Source organism: Tauraco erythrolophus, chromosome W (assembly GCF_009769465.1).
Source record: "Tauraco erythrolophus isolate bTauEry1 chromosome W, bTauEry1.pri, whole genome shotgun sequence".
Classification (NCBI taxonomy): Eukaryota; Metazoa; Chordata; class Aves; order Musophagiformes; family Musophagidae; genus Tauraco; species Tauraco erythrolophus.
In genome coordinates this window covers 13280581-13297806 of record NC_141497.1, presented here as the reverse complement: position 1 = coordinate 13297806, position 17226 = coordinate 13280581, and the positions used below count along the sequence as shown (strand labels likewise).

Here is a 17226-nt window from a genome sequence, read left to right as displayed (position 1 = left end):
TTTGTGAAGACACTCCCTTTCGTACTCCATAAGGCCGCCCATATAAAATCTCAAATGGGCTCAGCCCTTCTTTTGCTCTGGGTTTGGTTCATATTCGTAAAATTGCCAGAGGCAGAGATTGGGGCCAAGCCAAATTAGTTTCCTGTCCAAATTTAACAATTTGTTATTTAATCAAATGATTCATTTTCTCTACTTGGCCACTCAATTGTGGCCGATATGGAGTATGTAATTGCCAATCTATTCCTAGATGGTGACTAATTTGTTGCACTACCTTAGAGATAAAGTGTGGTTCCTCTGTCTGAGGATATTACTGCTGGGACTCCAAACCTGGGTATTATTTCTTGGAGTAATGCTTTGGTTACTTCTTGAGCTTTAGCTGTTCTACATGGAAAGGCTTCTGGCCAGCCTGAAAAGGTATTGGTTAGTACAAGCAAATATCGATACCCCCCTTTTCTAGGAAGTTCCGAGAAATCAATTTGCCAATGTTGTCCTGGAACATTCCCTTTCCCCATTTGGCCCATTTCTGTTTGTGCAATGGTTTTTGGATTAGTCTGGAGGCAGAGATCACATTGCTGAGTTACTTGTCTGACAGTGGTATATAGATTTCGAGCCACTATACTTGTGATAAGATATTTGTATAATGCTTCCACCCCACAATGGCCTTTCTTGTGTTCTTCTCGGGCTAATGGCCAAACCATATAAGAAGGAACTATAAGTTTTTTGTGTGGTGTCATGGCCCACCCATCCTCATTATATGATCCTTCTAGATCTGTAATGAGTTTACGGTCCTCCTTTGTATACCTTCTAAAAATATGCATCCATTGGGGATTAATGCCCCTTCTACCTGTATCTCTTTTCTAGCAGCCTGTTTTGCCTCTCTATCCGCCAGTTCATTCCCTCTTTCCAATTCTGTGCTCACCTTCTGGTGTGCCCTGATGTGCATAATTGCCACTCTTTCAGGAAGTTGTACTGCATTAAAAGTTTTAAAGTCTCTTCTGCATGCTTGATAGCTTTTCCTTCAGCTCTTTCTAGAGCTCGAGTCAGGGTTATAATTTCAGCTTTCTGTGCTGAGGTGTCAGTTGGTAATGGTCCCGATTCTATTACCTTTTCAGAAGTGGTGACGGCGTATCCCGAATGTCGCATAACATAACTGCTTCCATTGTGAACCAGTGTTCTACCCCCTCTATGGGGGCATCTTTGAGGTCAGCGCGGCTGGAGTGCGTAGCCTCAATTGGTTCGAGACAGTCATGGTCCACTGGTTCTCTGGTATTCCCACTAAGAAACGAAGCTGAGTTAACAATGTTAGTAGTTATAATTTCTACATCATCCTGTTTGACCATAGTGGCTTGATACCTCAGGAACCTCTGCGGAGAGAGCCAATGTCCCCCTTTTGCTTCAAGGACTGCGGACACCGTGTGGGACACGAAAACAGTCATTTTCTGGCCTAAGGTAAACTTTCGGGCCTCTTGGATATTCAGGATGACTGCTGCCACCGCTCTCAGGCAACTGGGCCATCCTTTCGCGGCAACATCCAGTTGTTTGGAAAAGAACGCCACAGCTCGTCTGCATGGTCCCAGGTCCCATGCCAGTATCCCTAATGCTATTCTCTGAGAAAAATGGTTTACTCACATCAGGAAGTCCCAATGCTGGCGCTGACATCAGGGCCTTTTTCAGCTGGTGGAATGCTTGGTTCAACTCCGTATCCCACTGGAGGTAATTTTGGCTGGATGTTACTAAAGAATACAGCGGTTTAACAAGCAAGCCATAGTTGTATATCCAGAGTCGACACCACCCCATCATTCCTAAGAAAGTTCGTAGCTCTTTCACTGTCTGTGGTTGGGGAGTCTGGCATATGGCTTCTTTTCAGGCTTGTCCCAGGAAACGCTGACCAGCACTGATTTCATACCCAAGATATGTAACTTGTTGCAATGTTACTTCTGCCTTTCTCTGAGACACCCGGTACCCCTGGAGCCCAAGAAAATTTAGTAAACTTACAGTCCAGATGACACAGGATTCTCTGGTCTTGGTCGCGATAAGGAGGTCATCTACATATTGTAATACTTTTCTTTCTTCTTGTGGTGGTTCCCATGACTCTAGGTCTTTTGCTGGCTGGTTTCTGAAGATCGTAGGGCTGTTCTTAAAACCTTGTGGCAACACCGTCCAGGTGAGCTGGGTCTTTCGACCACTCTTGGGATTTTCCCATTCAAAAGTAAAGATTTTCTGACTGGCTTCATGGAGAGGGAGGCAAAAGAAGGCATCTTTTAAATCTAAAACTGTAAACCAAGTCAAATCAGGAGTCAGAGTGGTTAACAGGGTATATGGATTAGCAACCACAGGGTATTGATCCTCTGTTATTTTGTTTCTATGATTGGACAAATCCTTCCCTATCTTCCTTTTAGTGGGTATTGTTTAATTCTTACCGCTCTGTGTTCGCTTTTCAAATTTATTACCACTGGCTGGGCATTTGTGGCACATCCTGGAACATCAGTTGCCCAAACTCCTGGATACACCCGGTCAGTGATTTCCGTGTCGATTTTTCCTTCTGTGGGAATATTAACTAAAAGCAAGCTCATTATTTGTACATACTGATGATCATTTACCTCCAGAGTAATTTCACCTTTCTTGAATTTTATCGTGGCTCCCAATTGTTCTAATAGATCTCTTCCCAACAGGGCTTTTGGGGAGTTTGGCATATACAAGAATTTATGAATGCCCACTTGCTTACCCAGTTTATATTTTAAAGGTTCAAAAAGTAAGCCTTTTCACTCTGGCCAGTTGCTCCTTTTACTACAATTCAATAATTTCCTAAAAGCATCAAGGCTTGATTTAAAACCGAATGTTGCCACCGTATCTAATAAAAATTCCATTTCCTTTTGTTCCTCCCCTAGCCTCATAGTGATCTTTTGCAAGATCTCCAGCAGTTTTTATGACTAATTGTTTCTTTGTCTTCTCCGTTAACATTCTAACAATAATTGCCTATCATTCCAATCAGGGTTGTGCTGCTTTATTATGAATCTAAGATTTTGGGTGGTGCTTACTGGATCACTGCAATATTCCTGAGCAGCTGTCTTCCATTCCACTAAATCATTATAGGAAAATGGTACTGTCGTGGGTTATGTTGAACCGCCCCACACACAGCCGGTCACTCCCCCTCCCCCACCCCCAGGAATGAGGGAGAGAATTAAAGGATAAACGTGAAACCCGTGGGTTGAGATAAGAGTGATTTAATACAGATGATTTAATACAATGTAGGTGCTCACCACCCCTCGTATGCGAAGCCCGTCTCGTCCCGAAAAACTGCAAATCCCGGACGAACGCGAGGCCCCGAAATAGAGAGGGGCAGAGAGGGAGAGAAAGAGAGAGAGAGAGAAAGAAAAAAAAACAGCAGAGCAACAGCGCAGCAAGCGCAAAAGAGCAAAAGTGCAAAAAGAGCAAAAGCGCAAAAGCCCCTCTTCCCGGCTGACCCTCGCTTTTATACTGGGCATGACGCTGCATGATATGGAATACTAATTGGCCAGTTTGGCCCTCAGTCTTAAGTTCCACACAAATGACAAGGGGAATCGTGTCCCCCTTGTCCCAGCTATGCTCCCCCCTTATCCTGCCGTGTTTCTGTACTCCGCACACTGAAAAGTCCTTGGAGTTTCACTTCCAACCACAAACATCAGCTTGCTATCAACATTCTTCTCAGAGTGAGCCTCTGAGTGAAACCAAAACAGGGAGCTCTTCTGGCTGTTAAAAAAAAAAAACTCTGTCCCAGCTAAAACTGGGACAGGTACTGTTGCAGCCCAAGTGTTAACAGTAAGGAATGTGTATCAGCGAATATAAAAAGAACACTGTCCTTGAGATAAGAAGGTAGGTTGAAGCTGTGAAAAACACACTGTCCCTGGGAAAAAAACAAGAAGGATGAAACTATGAAAAACAAGATTCTGAGCAAAACATACTAACTGCAAAATATTAAAATATTGTAACAAATATAGAAATCTGTATCCAATCACAGTGTGTATCATACTCGTGCTTGTCGCGTGAACAGTAGTGCTAGACCAATTAGCTTGCTAAGTACAGCGCATGAAAGCGTGCACAGAACCGAGCTATGCTATAAAAAGAGCAGTATCACAGAATAAAGCTGAAGCCTTTTTACTCATCATATTGATGCGTCTTGCTTCCCCGTCTTCGGCCGCAACATCTGGTGACCCCGACGTGATCAAGAGGGTTTTCAACGACCACAACGCGGACGAGAGAGAGGACGGCCATCCCGGCGCCCGAGAGAGGCGGATAGCCCGAGAGAGGCGGATAGCCCGAGAGGCGGATCGTCCGAGAGAGGCGGAATCGTAGCGCTACGGACTGACCGGTGAGTCAGGCAGACCGAGGTCTGGTTCGGGATGGGAATGCTGCAATGACAGCCTGGGAACGAGATGATGGAACGGGACGTTGCATTGTCGTTGTTGAAAAGCTTCTTAGAGGAGCGTGGACTAAAACTTGGAAAAAGATATTGGCCCCTGATTGCAGGGGGGTATGCAAAAGAAGTAAGCGACTGAAAAACAAAACAAAAAAACAAAAAAAAAAAACCAAAAAAACACAAAAAAGCAACAACTGCCTCAACAGGAGGAGGTAAGCGACTGGGACAAAGTGCTAGAGAAACCAGCACTACTAACAGTTCTAACTTGATAAAACTCCCAGTACTCCTGGTTTGGGTATCAGCCCATGTACCGGAGGCAAGCTCTTCAAATATATACCTGACAAGGACTTGGGACACTATAGACGTTAAACTTTGGCGTGCAGCCACCTGTGGGGATGCTGCCGGCCTGGAAAAGTCATCATCGAATCTTTTAATCCAGGGCCCCGAACGAAAGACAGACTTATTTCTTTCCCCCTCTTCCAACGAAGTCGGTACACCGGCACCCCCGCGCCGCGCCGCCCACCGCGCCCGGCGGCGCCCCGGGAACGCCGCTGCTGCTGCCGGCCGGGGCCGCGGGCGGCGTTTGCCTCGGCGCTGCCGCTCGTGTGCAGGAACGAACCGCGGCTGGAAAGGACGGAGACGCGCTGCGGGCCCCGCTGCGCCGGTTCGTTCGCGGCTGATGGTCCCCTCGGCGGGAGGGGGCGGCGGCGGTTACGGAGCGCGAGCGGCCGGAGCTGCGGCAACAACAACAAGAGCAACAACAACAAGGGGGGGGGCGGCACAGGGCTGCTGGGTCGTCATCGCCCCCCCGCCCGGCTGAGGCGAGGGAGGGCTGACCCCCCCCCCCCCCCCCCCCCCCCGCCCGGCCGCTGCCTGTGGCCCAGGTTGTACCAAGAGAGAGCACATCGTAACTTGGATCGTCTCGATCGGCATCGCGGGAAATAACTAATCCTCTTTTGTTCCAGCAATTTCAACAGTTAATATCAGTGTTGCAAAACCGTAAACATGCACATTCCATTGTACATCTGCGAGCGCACACCACGCTTCTAGGGCCTATAGCAGAAGGGAACAGGCGAGCTGAGCCTCTCACGAGTGCAGCTCTGGTACCAAACTCGTTAATACAGGCAAAATCTTGCAGGACTTCTACCATCAGAATGCTAATGCTATTAGGTGACAATTGGTATAACAAGAGAGCAAGCCCGCTCAATTGTACAATTGTGTAGTACCTGTCAAAATACGATCGTGCCACCAGTGAATGGTGTTAATCCTCGTGGTTTACGCTCGCAGGAACTTTGGCATACACTTCTTATCAGACATATGTATTTTTGTCATCATAAAGTATTGAGCATGTTGCTGGTATTTCTTACAATCCTACTGGGCAACCGATCATAGAACACGCACATGGTACTTTGGAGAATATGCTTTTGAAACAAGAAAGAGGAATGATGGGGAAATCTCCCAATGAAACAATAGCTAAAGTGTTATAGGTGTTAAATCTCTTAAATCAAGAGCTAAATATTTTAAGATGAATAAATGTCACTCATGTCAAAATTAGGCACAGGCAGGGTTACAGCAAGTGGCTTTCCAACAGCTGACTGAATTGGCTACGAGAGCATTAAGACGTGTCCCTGATTTTTGGGACAGGGGAGGCTTCCTTTGCTTCCATTCGGCAGGGAGCACAGGAACCTTATGAGCATTTCTTTGATCAGCTACAAATGGCAGTTCAGAGATAAACAGAAAATCCGGCTACTGCAGATGTGTTGGTATTCCAGTCAGCCATTGAAAATGCTAACACAGACTGCCAACGAGCTCTTGATCTTATCAGAAATCGGGCAAAAACGATTGCAGATTTAGTAAAGGTGTGTCACAATGTAGGCTCGGAACACTATAAAGCAAAATTTTGGGAACCAGCTAAAATCATTGCGGCTTCAATATTTGCACCAGGAGTTGGAGTGGCACAGGTGTTAACTACACTGAATAAGTTGGGTTGTTAGCTTGCAAAACAAATTAATGCTACAGCTTCTGCTTTATCAATGCTCTTAATTGACAGGATGGTTAAAATCTTTAATAAAGCAGACATTATATTGCTAGTAGTTCTTTTATGCATAGCAATAATCACCCCCTGCCTATTGTCACGCTCCCAGCAGACGGTACAGAGTACGGTTCATCAAGTAATGATCACAGAAAAACAAAAAAGGGGGGAGTTGTTGTGGCATCATACACACAGCTACAGTTGAGGTTTGACCTTGATGATTTAAGCCTGTGCTCTTTTCTGAAGTTGGGAAACACCGATAAAGAGGATGAGAAAGAAAAGGGAGTGTGAACAGCTGGTGCAGGGAGTGTGAGAAGTTGACATGAGGAGTTTGGGAAGTTGATATAGAGTGTGTGAGAAAATGATGTTTAGTTTAGCAAGTAAAAAATAGCTCCTTTTTAGGCATAGCCAATAGTAAAATTAAAATAGGTGCGTGCACTATTGTTTGTAATCAATCACAGTTGGGTGAGGGCCGCATGGACACATCGTGGCCAGAGTAATAATCTATAAAAGCTGCGTGTATAACAACAATAAAGGTCACTCTGCTATCACAAAAAAAAAAATTTTGGACATAGACAGTCACAGCTGCACAGCCTCCTTTAACAGTAATCATTAATGGGAAGGCTTTTCTGGCCTAGTTTACACAGGGGGCTGATGTATCTATAATGAAAAATCCTGACTGGCCGCCCTCTCGGCCTCTGATACAAGCCCTGGCAGCTGTGATCGGAGTAGGTGGAACACAGATCCCACAGCAGAGTGCACAGACCTTGTTAGCAGTAAGCCCAGGTAACAAACAAGCTATTTTGAAACCATATGTTTTTGATGTCCCATGTACATTATGAGGTCGGGATTTGTTGAATCAGTGGAATGTGAGGCTAACCTCAAATTTTTAGCACGTCACTGATGTCCAGCCCTGACTCAAGCTGGCAAGCCGGTCTGAGTTGATCAGTGGCCACTAAAAGGTGAGCGACTGAACTGAACTCAAAAATTAGTCAATGAACAGCTCAAATTAGGACATATAATTCCCTCCAATATTTGTTATCCCAAAGAAATCAGGAAAATGGAGATTTATGTTAAAAGATTTAAGAGCTATTAATACAATACCAAATCCTACTATGATTCCAGAATGTTAGCATTTGATGGCGATTGATTTAAAAGATTGGGTTATTTCACCTTTTTACCTTTTTATTTATTTACACCCTAACGATTGTCCTAGATTTGCCTTTTCAGTTCCAGTGCTTAACAATGAACGACCCACGCAACAATATCATTGGATTGTACTGCTTCAAGAAATGATGAATAGTCCTACAGTTTGTCAATTGGTAGTAGATGATGCTCTCTGTCAGGTCAGACAGTAAATCAAGCTTAGCAGATTGTATGTGCCTACCTTGACCATCAATGTATTGTGCCTTCAAATACTCCAGCAGGAGTAAATCCAACAGGTTTATGTGCCAATGAATTATGGCAATCTGATATTACTTATATTCCATCGTTTAATCGATCTAAATATGTTTTCTGCCTTTGTTATTGCTACTGCTCACACTGAAGAAAACCATGGGAGTACCAAAGAAAATTGAGACAGACAGTAATCCAGTATGGTGCCTTTTTACAGAATTGGAGAGTGACTCACACTACCAGCATCCCTCATTCACCTATGGGACAAGCTGTTGTTGAACAAACTCATTTAACGTTAAAACAAATGTTTGATAAACAAAAAAGGGGCAATCTTCCGTATATTTCCCCACAAGAGTTAAATTTATTAGGATCAAAATTTGTAGATAGTGCCAGCAACAACCACGTTACACAGACGTGTTGTTTTAATCTAAGTGACCATGGTAAGTCCATCCACGAACGATTGTAATGGTTTGAAGAGCATTCGGGGAGAATTGTGGTAGAGGATTGTATATTGATATGTAAACTGTCTTTATGTTTCTTATGATTTAGTATATTACGTGTGTGAAAGTTGCTTGTATATATTGCTTGTATATATGCTTTGTGTCTTTTCTCCGATCGGAAAGTGTATGGATTCCACCCGTAGCTACTGGAAGGAAAAGAATTAACTGGTACCAAATTAATGACAAAGAATTACTAACTGGACTTAGTTGTAAGCACGTAACTTTGAAAAGAGAAGCTAGGAGGATTGTTATTGAACAACATGTTGCGATTCGCAAAAACCGCTGTTAGCCGGCAGAGCACATACTGGGCAGCCTTGTTGCACGCACTGGCCACGCGTGCGGCAACGCCGTGTCAGTACCTTTGTCGTAGACTCTGCTAAGGGTGAAAAGAGATGGCTCAGAGCGGAGCTGAGGGAGGCTGCAGAGCACACTGTGTGGATAAACAGGGGACGCCCTGAAGGTGCCGTGCCTGCCTCCCTTCTCCACAACGACCCTGCCGATTGACACCCTCCTGCTCAGCGAAATCTTGGGTATAGTGGAAATAGTAAGGCCCTCGGAAAGGGAAGTAGTATGCTAGAAACTGCTTTTGCAAGGCTGTACCAAAACAATATGCTAGTAACTGAAATTGCCAGTCTCCTACACAGAGTTTTATTCGTGCGAGAAAAGAAAAAGGGGCAACGCTGTCACTGATCGATCACACAAATTTTTTCACCAATCTGCTCGACCTCTTCAGAAAGAGTTTGCACTGTCGCGAGCACAAGCCCGTGCCATCGTCGCTGCAAGGCACCAACCCTCGAGGATTGCAACCAAGAGGAGTGTGGCAAACTGATGTAACTGAGTTTCCCACCTTTGGTCCACTGCGCCATATCCACGTCACCGATGTGTAAAACAACATTGGCTTTCAGCATTTGCTGCCCTTGGCTTACCACAAGTCATCAAAACAGACAATGCTCCTGCATACGCAGGAACAGCATGTGCTGCATTTTTAGCAGATTGGGGAATTGAACATAGAAAAGGTGTTCCGTACAACAGTACGGGTCAGGCTATTATTGAACGGTGCCATCAAGATGTAAAGCGACTCGCTGCCATTTTGAAAAAAGAGGGGGAGATGTCCCCCAACGCGCGAACTGAAAGGCGAAGGCGGAGGCAATCCAGGAGTTCCCAAAGACTCAGACCTCTCTGCAGAAGAATAGAAGAAGTGCTAAATCTTCCAAAGAACGTATTAGACGACTCTGATCCAGATGAGATAGATTTTGCCTTTATCCGTAGTTTGATACGCACACGCAAAGCTGCAAAATTATACCCGCTAACACACTGCAGGTGTAGATGTAGGAATTTAGAAATTATAACTATAGAGTGTGGAGGTTGTAGTCGCATATGTCATGAATCGCAACGTGATGCAGTGCAAGGCTGTACAGATTGTAGACACGCTTTAGATATTAACCCATACCAGGCATTCGCTACTTGGCTTAGAATAGAGAACGCGTCACGACACAGGTTAACTGCGTTGTTTGAAAGTGTAGAAGAAGCTATATTAGCACACGCAGCCTTTAGGTTACAAAAACTACTGACTGTTGTAGAAGTAGCACAAAAGACACAAGTGATGGGTACCAGATATCAGAAGCAGTGTAGACGTCATGATAAGAATGGAGGAGTTTATTGGTAAGACAATATTCATAGTAACAGGAATCTTAGTTTGGTGCCAAATGACCTATGGAATCAACTCCATCAGCCCGAGAGACAACATTTGGGTAACCATTGCTAACAAAACAAACCAGTCATCAATTTGCCTAGCCCTGGGTGGTATTGGAAACCCATTCCGTACCTGTCTCATAGGAGTACCAACATGGAAAGTGGCAGCCTTTAGAGGGCTGGTAAACGCCACCAACCTAACATATAGCAACTTCAATACCACAACGATCTATGGAGTGACCCCTCAACAGTATGACGGAGCAGTACAACGCCGGCTTATTCATGCACTTAATGCTTCCCTCCAGTCTAATCTAGAAGAACTAGACCTGCTTGGTAGTATGCATGCAAATACTACCGCTGGGAAAATAGGAGGATGGTTTTCATTTTTGCCATTAGACCCAAACAACTTGAATAAAACCAGGAAACTATGGGCAACCTTAGATTCTAATCTTGACAGCACATCGGTAATTCGCTTTCTATACTCGAGCTGCAATGGCAGCAACATTACTGAACCTCGAAGGTTGCCCGAAAGAATTTTCTTAATTTGTAGAGACAGGGCATGGAATGGCATTCCAAAACAACCAGAAGGAAGTCCTTGTTATTTAGGCCAACTAGCCTTATTCCATCCCAATATATCCCTATTAAGAAAATGGAGTAAAAATCACACCAGGAGAAAAAGAAGCCTACATGATCTAGACTGTAGCAGTGTAGGCAATCCCACATTTTGGAGTGAATTTGGACGAGTAGCTGCCTCCACACTTTTCCCAGGGTTAGCAGCAGCAAAAGCGCTCACCTTAGCAAAACAACTAGGTTGCTGGGCTCGTGACGAGATAAACTTAACATCCAGCATTCTAGATGAATTAACGAAAGATGTAGAAAGTGTCAATCATGCAGTATTGCAAAACAGAGCAGCGATTGACTATTTGCTTTTAGCCCATGGGCATGGTTGCGAAGAGATCGAAGGAATGTGTTGTATGAATTTAACAGGTCCAGGAGAGTCAGTGCATAGAAAACTTAAACAACTAAAGGACAAACTACATGCCTTGAAAGAGGTAGATGGCATCGATGGATGGTTGACTTCCTGGGGAATAGATGGTTGGGTGAGAGATCTCATCAAAACGTGCTTGGGGCCTCTTTTGTTGTTAGGCTTTCTCTTGCTTTTTGGACCATGCTTAATGCAATGTATGACCCAACGCTTGTCAGCTATAGCGCACGCCGTTTTTGAAAAAAGAGGGGGAGATGCTGCAGCCCAAGTGTTAACAGTAAGGAATGTGTATCAGCGAATATAAAAAGAACACTGTCCTTGAGATAAGAAGGTAGGTTGAAGCTGTGAAAAACACACTGTCCCTGGGAAAAAAACAAGAAGGATGAAACTATGAAAAACAAGATTCTGAGCAAAACATACTAACTGCAAAATATTAAAATATTGTAACAAATATAGAAATCTGTATCCAATCACAGTGTGTATCATACTCGTGCTTGTCGCGTGAACAGTAGTGCTAGACCAATTAGCTTGCTAAGTACAGCGCATGAAAGCGTGCACAGAACCGAGCTATGCTATAAAAAGAGCAGTATCACAGAATAAAGCTGAAGCCTTTTTACTCATCATATTGATGCGTCTTGCTTCCCCGTCTTCGGCCGCAACAAGGTACCTTAATTCTTATTGTCCCACCATCTGGTCCTACTACTTCCCGGAGGGGTGCCTGCTGCCACCAGCTGCTCTGCTGCTGCCGGCTGCTCTGTTGCTGCCGACTGTTTTTTCTTAGTGCGGGAGGATATCGGGCTGTCTGGAGGAGTAGGGGTCTCGTTTGAATCCTCATTCCGCTCCTGAGATTGAGGGGGAGGCTTGAAAATATCAGTTAGATCTTGTTCTGAGCCCTGGCGGGTTTTACTTTTTCTAGTACACCTTTGTCCAATGCTGCAGGCTGAGCAGCAGCTTTTTAATTTATTTTTGTTCGCCCTCTTGTTTTCTTTTTCTAATGCGAGGACTATAGGATCTCGTGGAGGCATTAGTCCGCAATCTCTCTGTCATTCAGGGTTATTTCGGAGAACAAAGAGCATATCTGCGTATTTAACTTTATCCCATTTTTCTTCCCTTCTTAGGAACAACACATTAATTGTAAAAGCGTGTCATAGTTTAGTGTTCCACCCTCACTGGGCCATTTAGCTTCATTTTCTAGCTTATAAAGCAGCCACCATTGGTTACAATATTTGATTAGTTTCTTTGTATTCTCCGTGCCTCCTTGTCCCACTGTATCTTTCCAGTGTGTTAATATACATCCCAAAGGGGATTTTTCATAAGGTTTACTTTTTCCTCCCCCCATTTCACTTACTTTCCCTTTACTCCATTTCTCCCTTTTAACTGCACCTTAATATTCTGTCTGATGCTCGTGTGAATAATAATACAATTTTTAGTTTGTCACTTGCTTTGTCTGTCTCCGGCTGTTTCCCTCATGGGAGAACTGAACCGCGGATTCAGACTCTGCACTCGCTTCGTGCACAATTACACGTCTCACTCACTCACACGTACGCTTTTACAATATCACACACTTCACTCGTCTCCGGCCGCTCTCCTCGCAGAGAACACGGGACCATGGATCAGAATGCCACACTTGCTCCGCAGCCAGGCTGTGTCTCACTTGCTTAAACACTCACTCAGTGATTAATCACACAATCACACATTTCAGGGCTAGCCCAGCAAACTTATACAAACATCAAAGGCCTTATTATATGTGCTGATGTTAGATGGTATAAACCTTGAATGGTATAAACTTTACAAAATACACGGTAGCAGATTTTACAACAGATAGCAGTATATAGAGATTTCAAATCGTCCCCCCCTGCTTTCTGACACCTCTCACCCTTTTCGGGATGTAGGGCCAAGTGCAGCTGGAACGAAATGTCTTCTCTTGTTACTTACACAAAACATGGAACAACAGGAACAACAGAACATTTACACAGCAGATAACAGACAATTATCAACCCAGCTATTACCCCTCCTGCAGCTGCTAATATTACATAAGCCACATGACTGTGAGGTTGCGCTACTTACCCACCCCTCTATGTCAGACTCAGTGTTCAGGCGCCCGAGTGAAGCGGCGAAACGGCGCCTCGCCCTTTAGGGAAGTAGCGATAGCCTCTGAGTTTGCTCGATCTGCTCACAAGATCGCTAGCGGCCTGCCAGTCTCTGGTTCTTGCTGGCCCAGTTTCCGGATCTGGATTCCAGCTCACCAATCCCTGGTCCCAGTCTCTGGTTCTTGCTGGCACGGATTCCAGCTCACCAGTCTCTGGTTTCAGTCTCTGGTTCTTGCTGGCACGGATTCCAGCTCACCAGTCTCTGATCCTCTAAGGCAGCAAACTCCCCAGGGCCCTCCTTACCGCAGGGCACCCTGCCCTGCCCGGAGACAACGCTGCACACCGGATCTCTGTGCACTTTACCAGCAGCCCCATACGCCGGACGTCTCCGGCCACTCTTACCCAAGTTCTCGGGGTACGCCTAGGGGTGTCCGCTCCGCAGTTGGTTCCACAGTCGAGCAGAGAGTCTCCTGGCTGGCTTGCCAAAACTGAAGTGCGGAAACAGACTCCACAACTTGGAAAGTTGTAAAGTAGGTATGTTTATTGCAGCGCTGGGTGCACGAGGGATCGCTCCACCACAAACGTGCACACCTGCCGTAGCAGTTTTTCTTGTATTTATACAGACACACTCATAACCCCCTCCCCAAAAGGGCAGTCTCTCCCTGGAGATCATTTCCATAGTCCCCGCCTCAGGATCCGCCTCAGGCTCTTCCTCGACACGCCTCCTGGTGGCGGTGGGCAGGGATCTTCGGGATGAAGGCTGTAGGTCTTCCTCACTGTGTGTTTTCACTTCTTCCCTAGAATTCCTGTTTTGGCTGGGCTTGCGGAGCCAAATCGGTTCCCAGCCTGGCCTGGCCTTGAGTGGACACCTGGTCGTCTCCTACTTGTTATTGTTTGAAGACAAATGTTAGTTCTTGTTAGTCCTTATCTCTCCTCTTTGTCTTTTCTTTCTCCCTATGGGTCACGAGTTACAACCTTGCTAGCTCTCTCTTACCGGCTTTCTTTTCGGGTAGTTAGTGTTTCAAAGCAGGGATTAGTATTTGATAACTTCATAGATTCATAGATTCATAGATTCATAGATTTCTAGGTTGGAAAAGACCTTAGAGATCATCGAGTCCAACCATCCCTAATCCCCATTAAACCATATCCTCAAGTAGCTCATCCACCCTATTCTTAAACACATCCAGGGATGGGGACTCAACCACCTCCCTGGGCAGCCTATTCCAGTGGCTGACAACCCTTTCAGAGAAGAAACTTCTAACAATTCACAGAGCTATTTCACAGAGCTATGTATTTCCCAGAGTCTTATGCCTATTCTTATACCTATCCATAGAAATAATAGCTAATATAGTCTTATGTAGTCTTATGCCTACTCCTATACCTATCCCCGTATCATTATGGCACCTAAATTTGCAGGAATTTAGGAAGTGGCAGAAGTAAATAAATAGTGTGAAATTTATTTGCAACTGCCCGTTGAAACGTGGCAACTAAAGAGTGAATGAACCGGTGACAGACGGAAAGGAAAGAGGATTTCCTCAATCTTTTAAATAAATTATCAGTGATTTATTTTTTTTTGAATCTTCTATAGAAATAGGCAAATCTCAGAACTGCACTTAATTAAATGTGCTTATGCTGTCTTCTGCTCAACCGTACCTGTTCTGGATTCCAGCCAGCATTTATAAACAGACCTTCCATGAGCACTGAACTCCTCTAATTACAAGAAAATCCAAGAGTGCATGTCAGGATCACACGAAACGTGACATCGATACGTAGAAAGTAAAAAATTTGCCCTTGTCTCCCACCTCTTTGACCCTTCTTTTTGGCGCGGATGGTGTAGGGCAGCATTTCTAGCACTGCAGTGCCCTCTAATGCTACCTCGGCGTGGTTCAGCACCGCATCCCGGTTCATAACTGGCACCAAACGTCAACCTTTGCCAATATCAGGTATTACCCCCCCGGGGCTACAGCATTTCATGGAGGTGTCGGGGCTTTCACCTCCTCCGTCACCTGGAGAAGGCAGCAAACGTCAAGCAGTGCCAGCCAAGGCAGCGTCTAAGTGGCATCAGTGCTGGGATGGAGGTGAAAAAGCCTGAGAAAGGAGGAAAAATCAAATTAACCGAAGATTTGGGGGACACTGAGCTCATAGATGTGTCTGTAACTGTAAATTACTGCTGGGTCAGTACTTCCATTTGTTCCTAGCGCGATGCCACGATCTAGAGGAGGTTTCGGAGCGGTTTTAGTAGCTGGAGGAGCAGCACATTCCGCACCTGTAGGCAGCGGTTATTTGATTTCCGGATTCATGTGCTGAATCACTTCTTTTTTTCCCCTCCCAATTTCCTCTACTTAAGATTCGTGCATCATTTATTAAGCAGAGGACTGGTAGCTACTGAGGAATCCAAGGAAAGTTTAATTCCCTCAACCGTATCGTAAATAGTCAGAAGTTGTAGCTGTGCAGCAAAGCTTCTAATATATCTGTTGAATTTTGAAATCTTATCTGGTGCACTTGGGATCACGCTAGCTTTTATGGTGATTATGCAAAAAACATGTAAATAGATTTAAACCCCTTTGTAAAAAGTCGAAACAATGGTAATATAAGTCAGGCTAAGCTTTCAACTTGGAGGTGATTTGACTGTAATTACTCAAAGCAGCAGTATCTCTCTCTCTCTTTTCCCTCTCTGCTTAATTAAACTTCCTAAATCATATTGGAAAAGAACAAGAGAATGAAAAAACGCTGCGGTAAATGTTTCCTAATGATTAAGAACTTGGCAAAAATATCTAATGTAAGACATGATTCAACCTGTGTTCAGAAATCAAGGAGCGTTTCAACGTATGGTTTAGTTTTAGATGGTTCTATGAGAAGCAGGGAGTTGGACTCGATGATCCTCATGGGTCCCATCCAAAAGACAATTCTATGATTCTACGTTTGTCCTCTGGGTTCTCCAGGATCTCTCTGAAAAAGGGAATGCACAAAACTCCTCCCGTCAGCGATAGTTGATGCGATGCGGTGACTTGCCTGCGAGGAGCTGTCAGCTTCTAATGACGTTGTCTCTTTCTTGCAGTCGAGCACCCGGACAAAATGGCTAATGACCAAGGTAAGGTGCCCTTGATCCGTTGCCTTTTCTGCCCGGGAATGGGACCACGCGTTTCACCTGGCCCTGCACACCTGATGAGACAGAGGCTGGCATGATAATTAATCTCGTTAATGAAGTTCTGCTCAGCTGAGGCTGCTGCTTTGATGGGGAAGATGTAAATTTTCAGGAGAGGAAATTGTTTTGTCTCTTTTTGCTGAAGGACCAATTAAAATGTCAAGCTTCTTTGTATGAAATAAATTTTTCGTCTCTCTGCTGCACTTCTGAATAATTCACATTAAGTATAATTAAGCTCGGCATAATTTCCAGGCTCCTTTTGCACCTTTTTGTGGGTTTTAGATGAAAGTTCAGAAGCTTCACGGTGAGAAATGGTAAATCATCTTTTCTCTCAAACCAGCAGCTCGTGTTTAACAATAGCAAAGTTTCGGCAACTTTTCAAGGCATTATCATTACGTTTTCCAAATAGGAATATACGTCTGATTACGAATATATGTCTGTCTGATTAGTCACAGTTCCTCTGCTCCCGTCTCCTTTTGAACGCTTGTGAAGTCTGTTGCTAGGATATTATTTCCCTTTTTTAACTTTAGATCTATTTATCCCTACGTCTGTCTTTCCATCACAGCTAGAACTTTGTACGTTTATGCGACATCTACCCAAGGAAACAGTCATGGTGATGTTTGGAAAGCTTAGATCTGATCTTGGGAGGTTGATTTGGATTTGAACTCTCGCTTCCCGCTAGTTTAAAAGGCAAAGTTAGGTGTAAACCTCAAATCCTTGTCTTGACTTAGGTAGCACCTTACCCTGCTCTAGTGAGTTGATAGATACATATCAAATATCTGCAATAGATAATTCCTAGGGAAGACGAGAGAGCGTTATTTAGAAGATCAAAGTCAACTCTTGGCCCTTTCATAGGTTTTACTTCCACCTGGAGGTTACCCAGAGCATATTTCTTCACTAGGATTTATTTTGTACTGGGTACCACATCTGGTACCCAACATAAGAAGGACATGGAGCTGTTGGAGTGGGTCCAGAGGAGGCCACGAAGATG

General features: G+C 44.6%; 1 protein-coding gene across 1 annotated transcript in view; it reads left to right on the top strand.

The window, feature by feature from the left end:
* The window catches only part of LOC147526224 (netrin receptor DCC-like), a 572075-nt gene extending 555532 nt beyond the window's left edge, over positions 1-16543 (top strand). The window contains 2 exon segments of the mRNA XM_086630103.1: positions 16149-16181; positions 16518-16543. Coding sequence (XP_086486229.1) covers positions 16149-16181; positions 16518-16543 — 59 coding nt within the window.
* Positions 16544-17226: the final 683 nt, after the last annotated feature.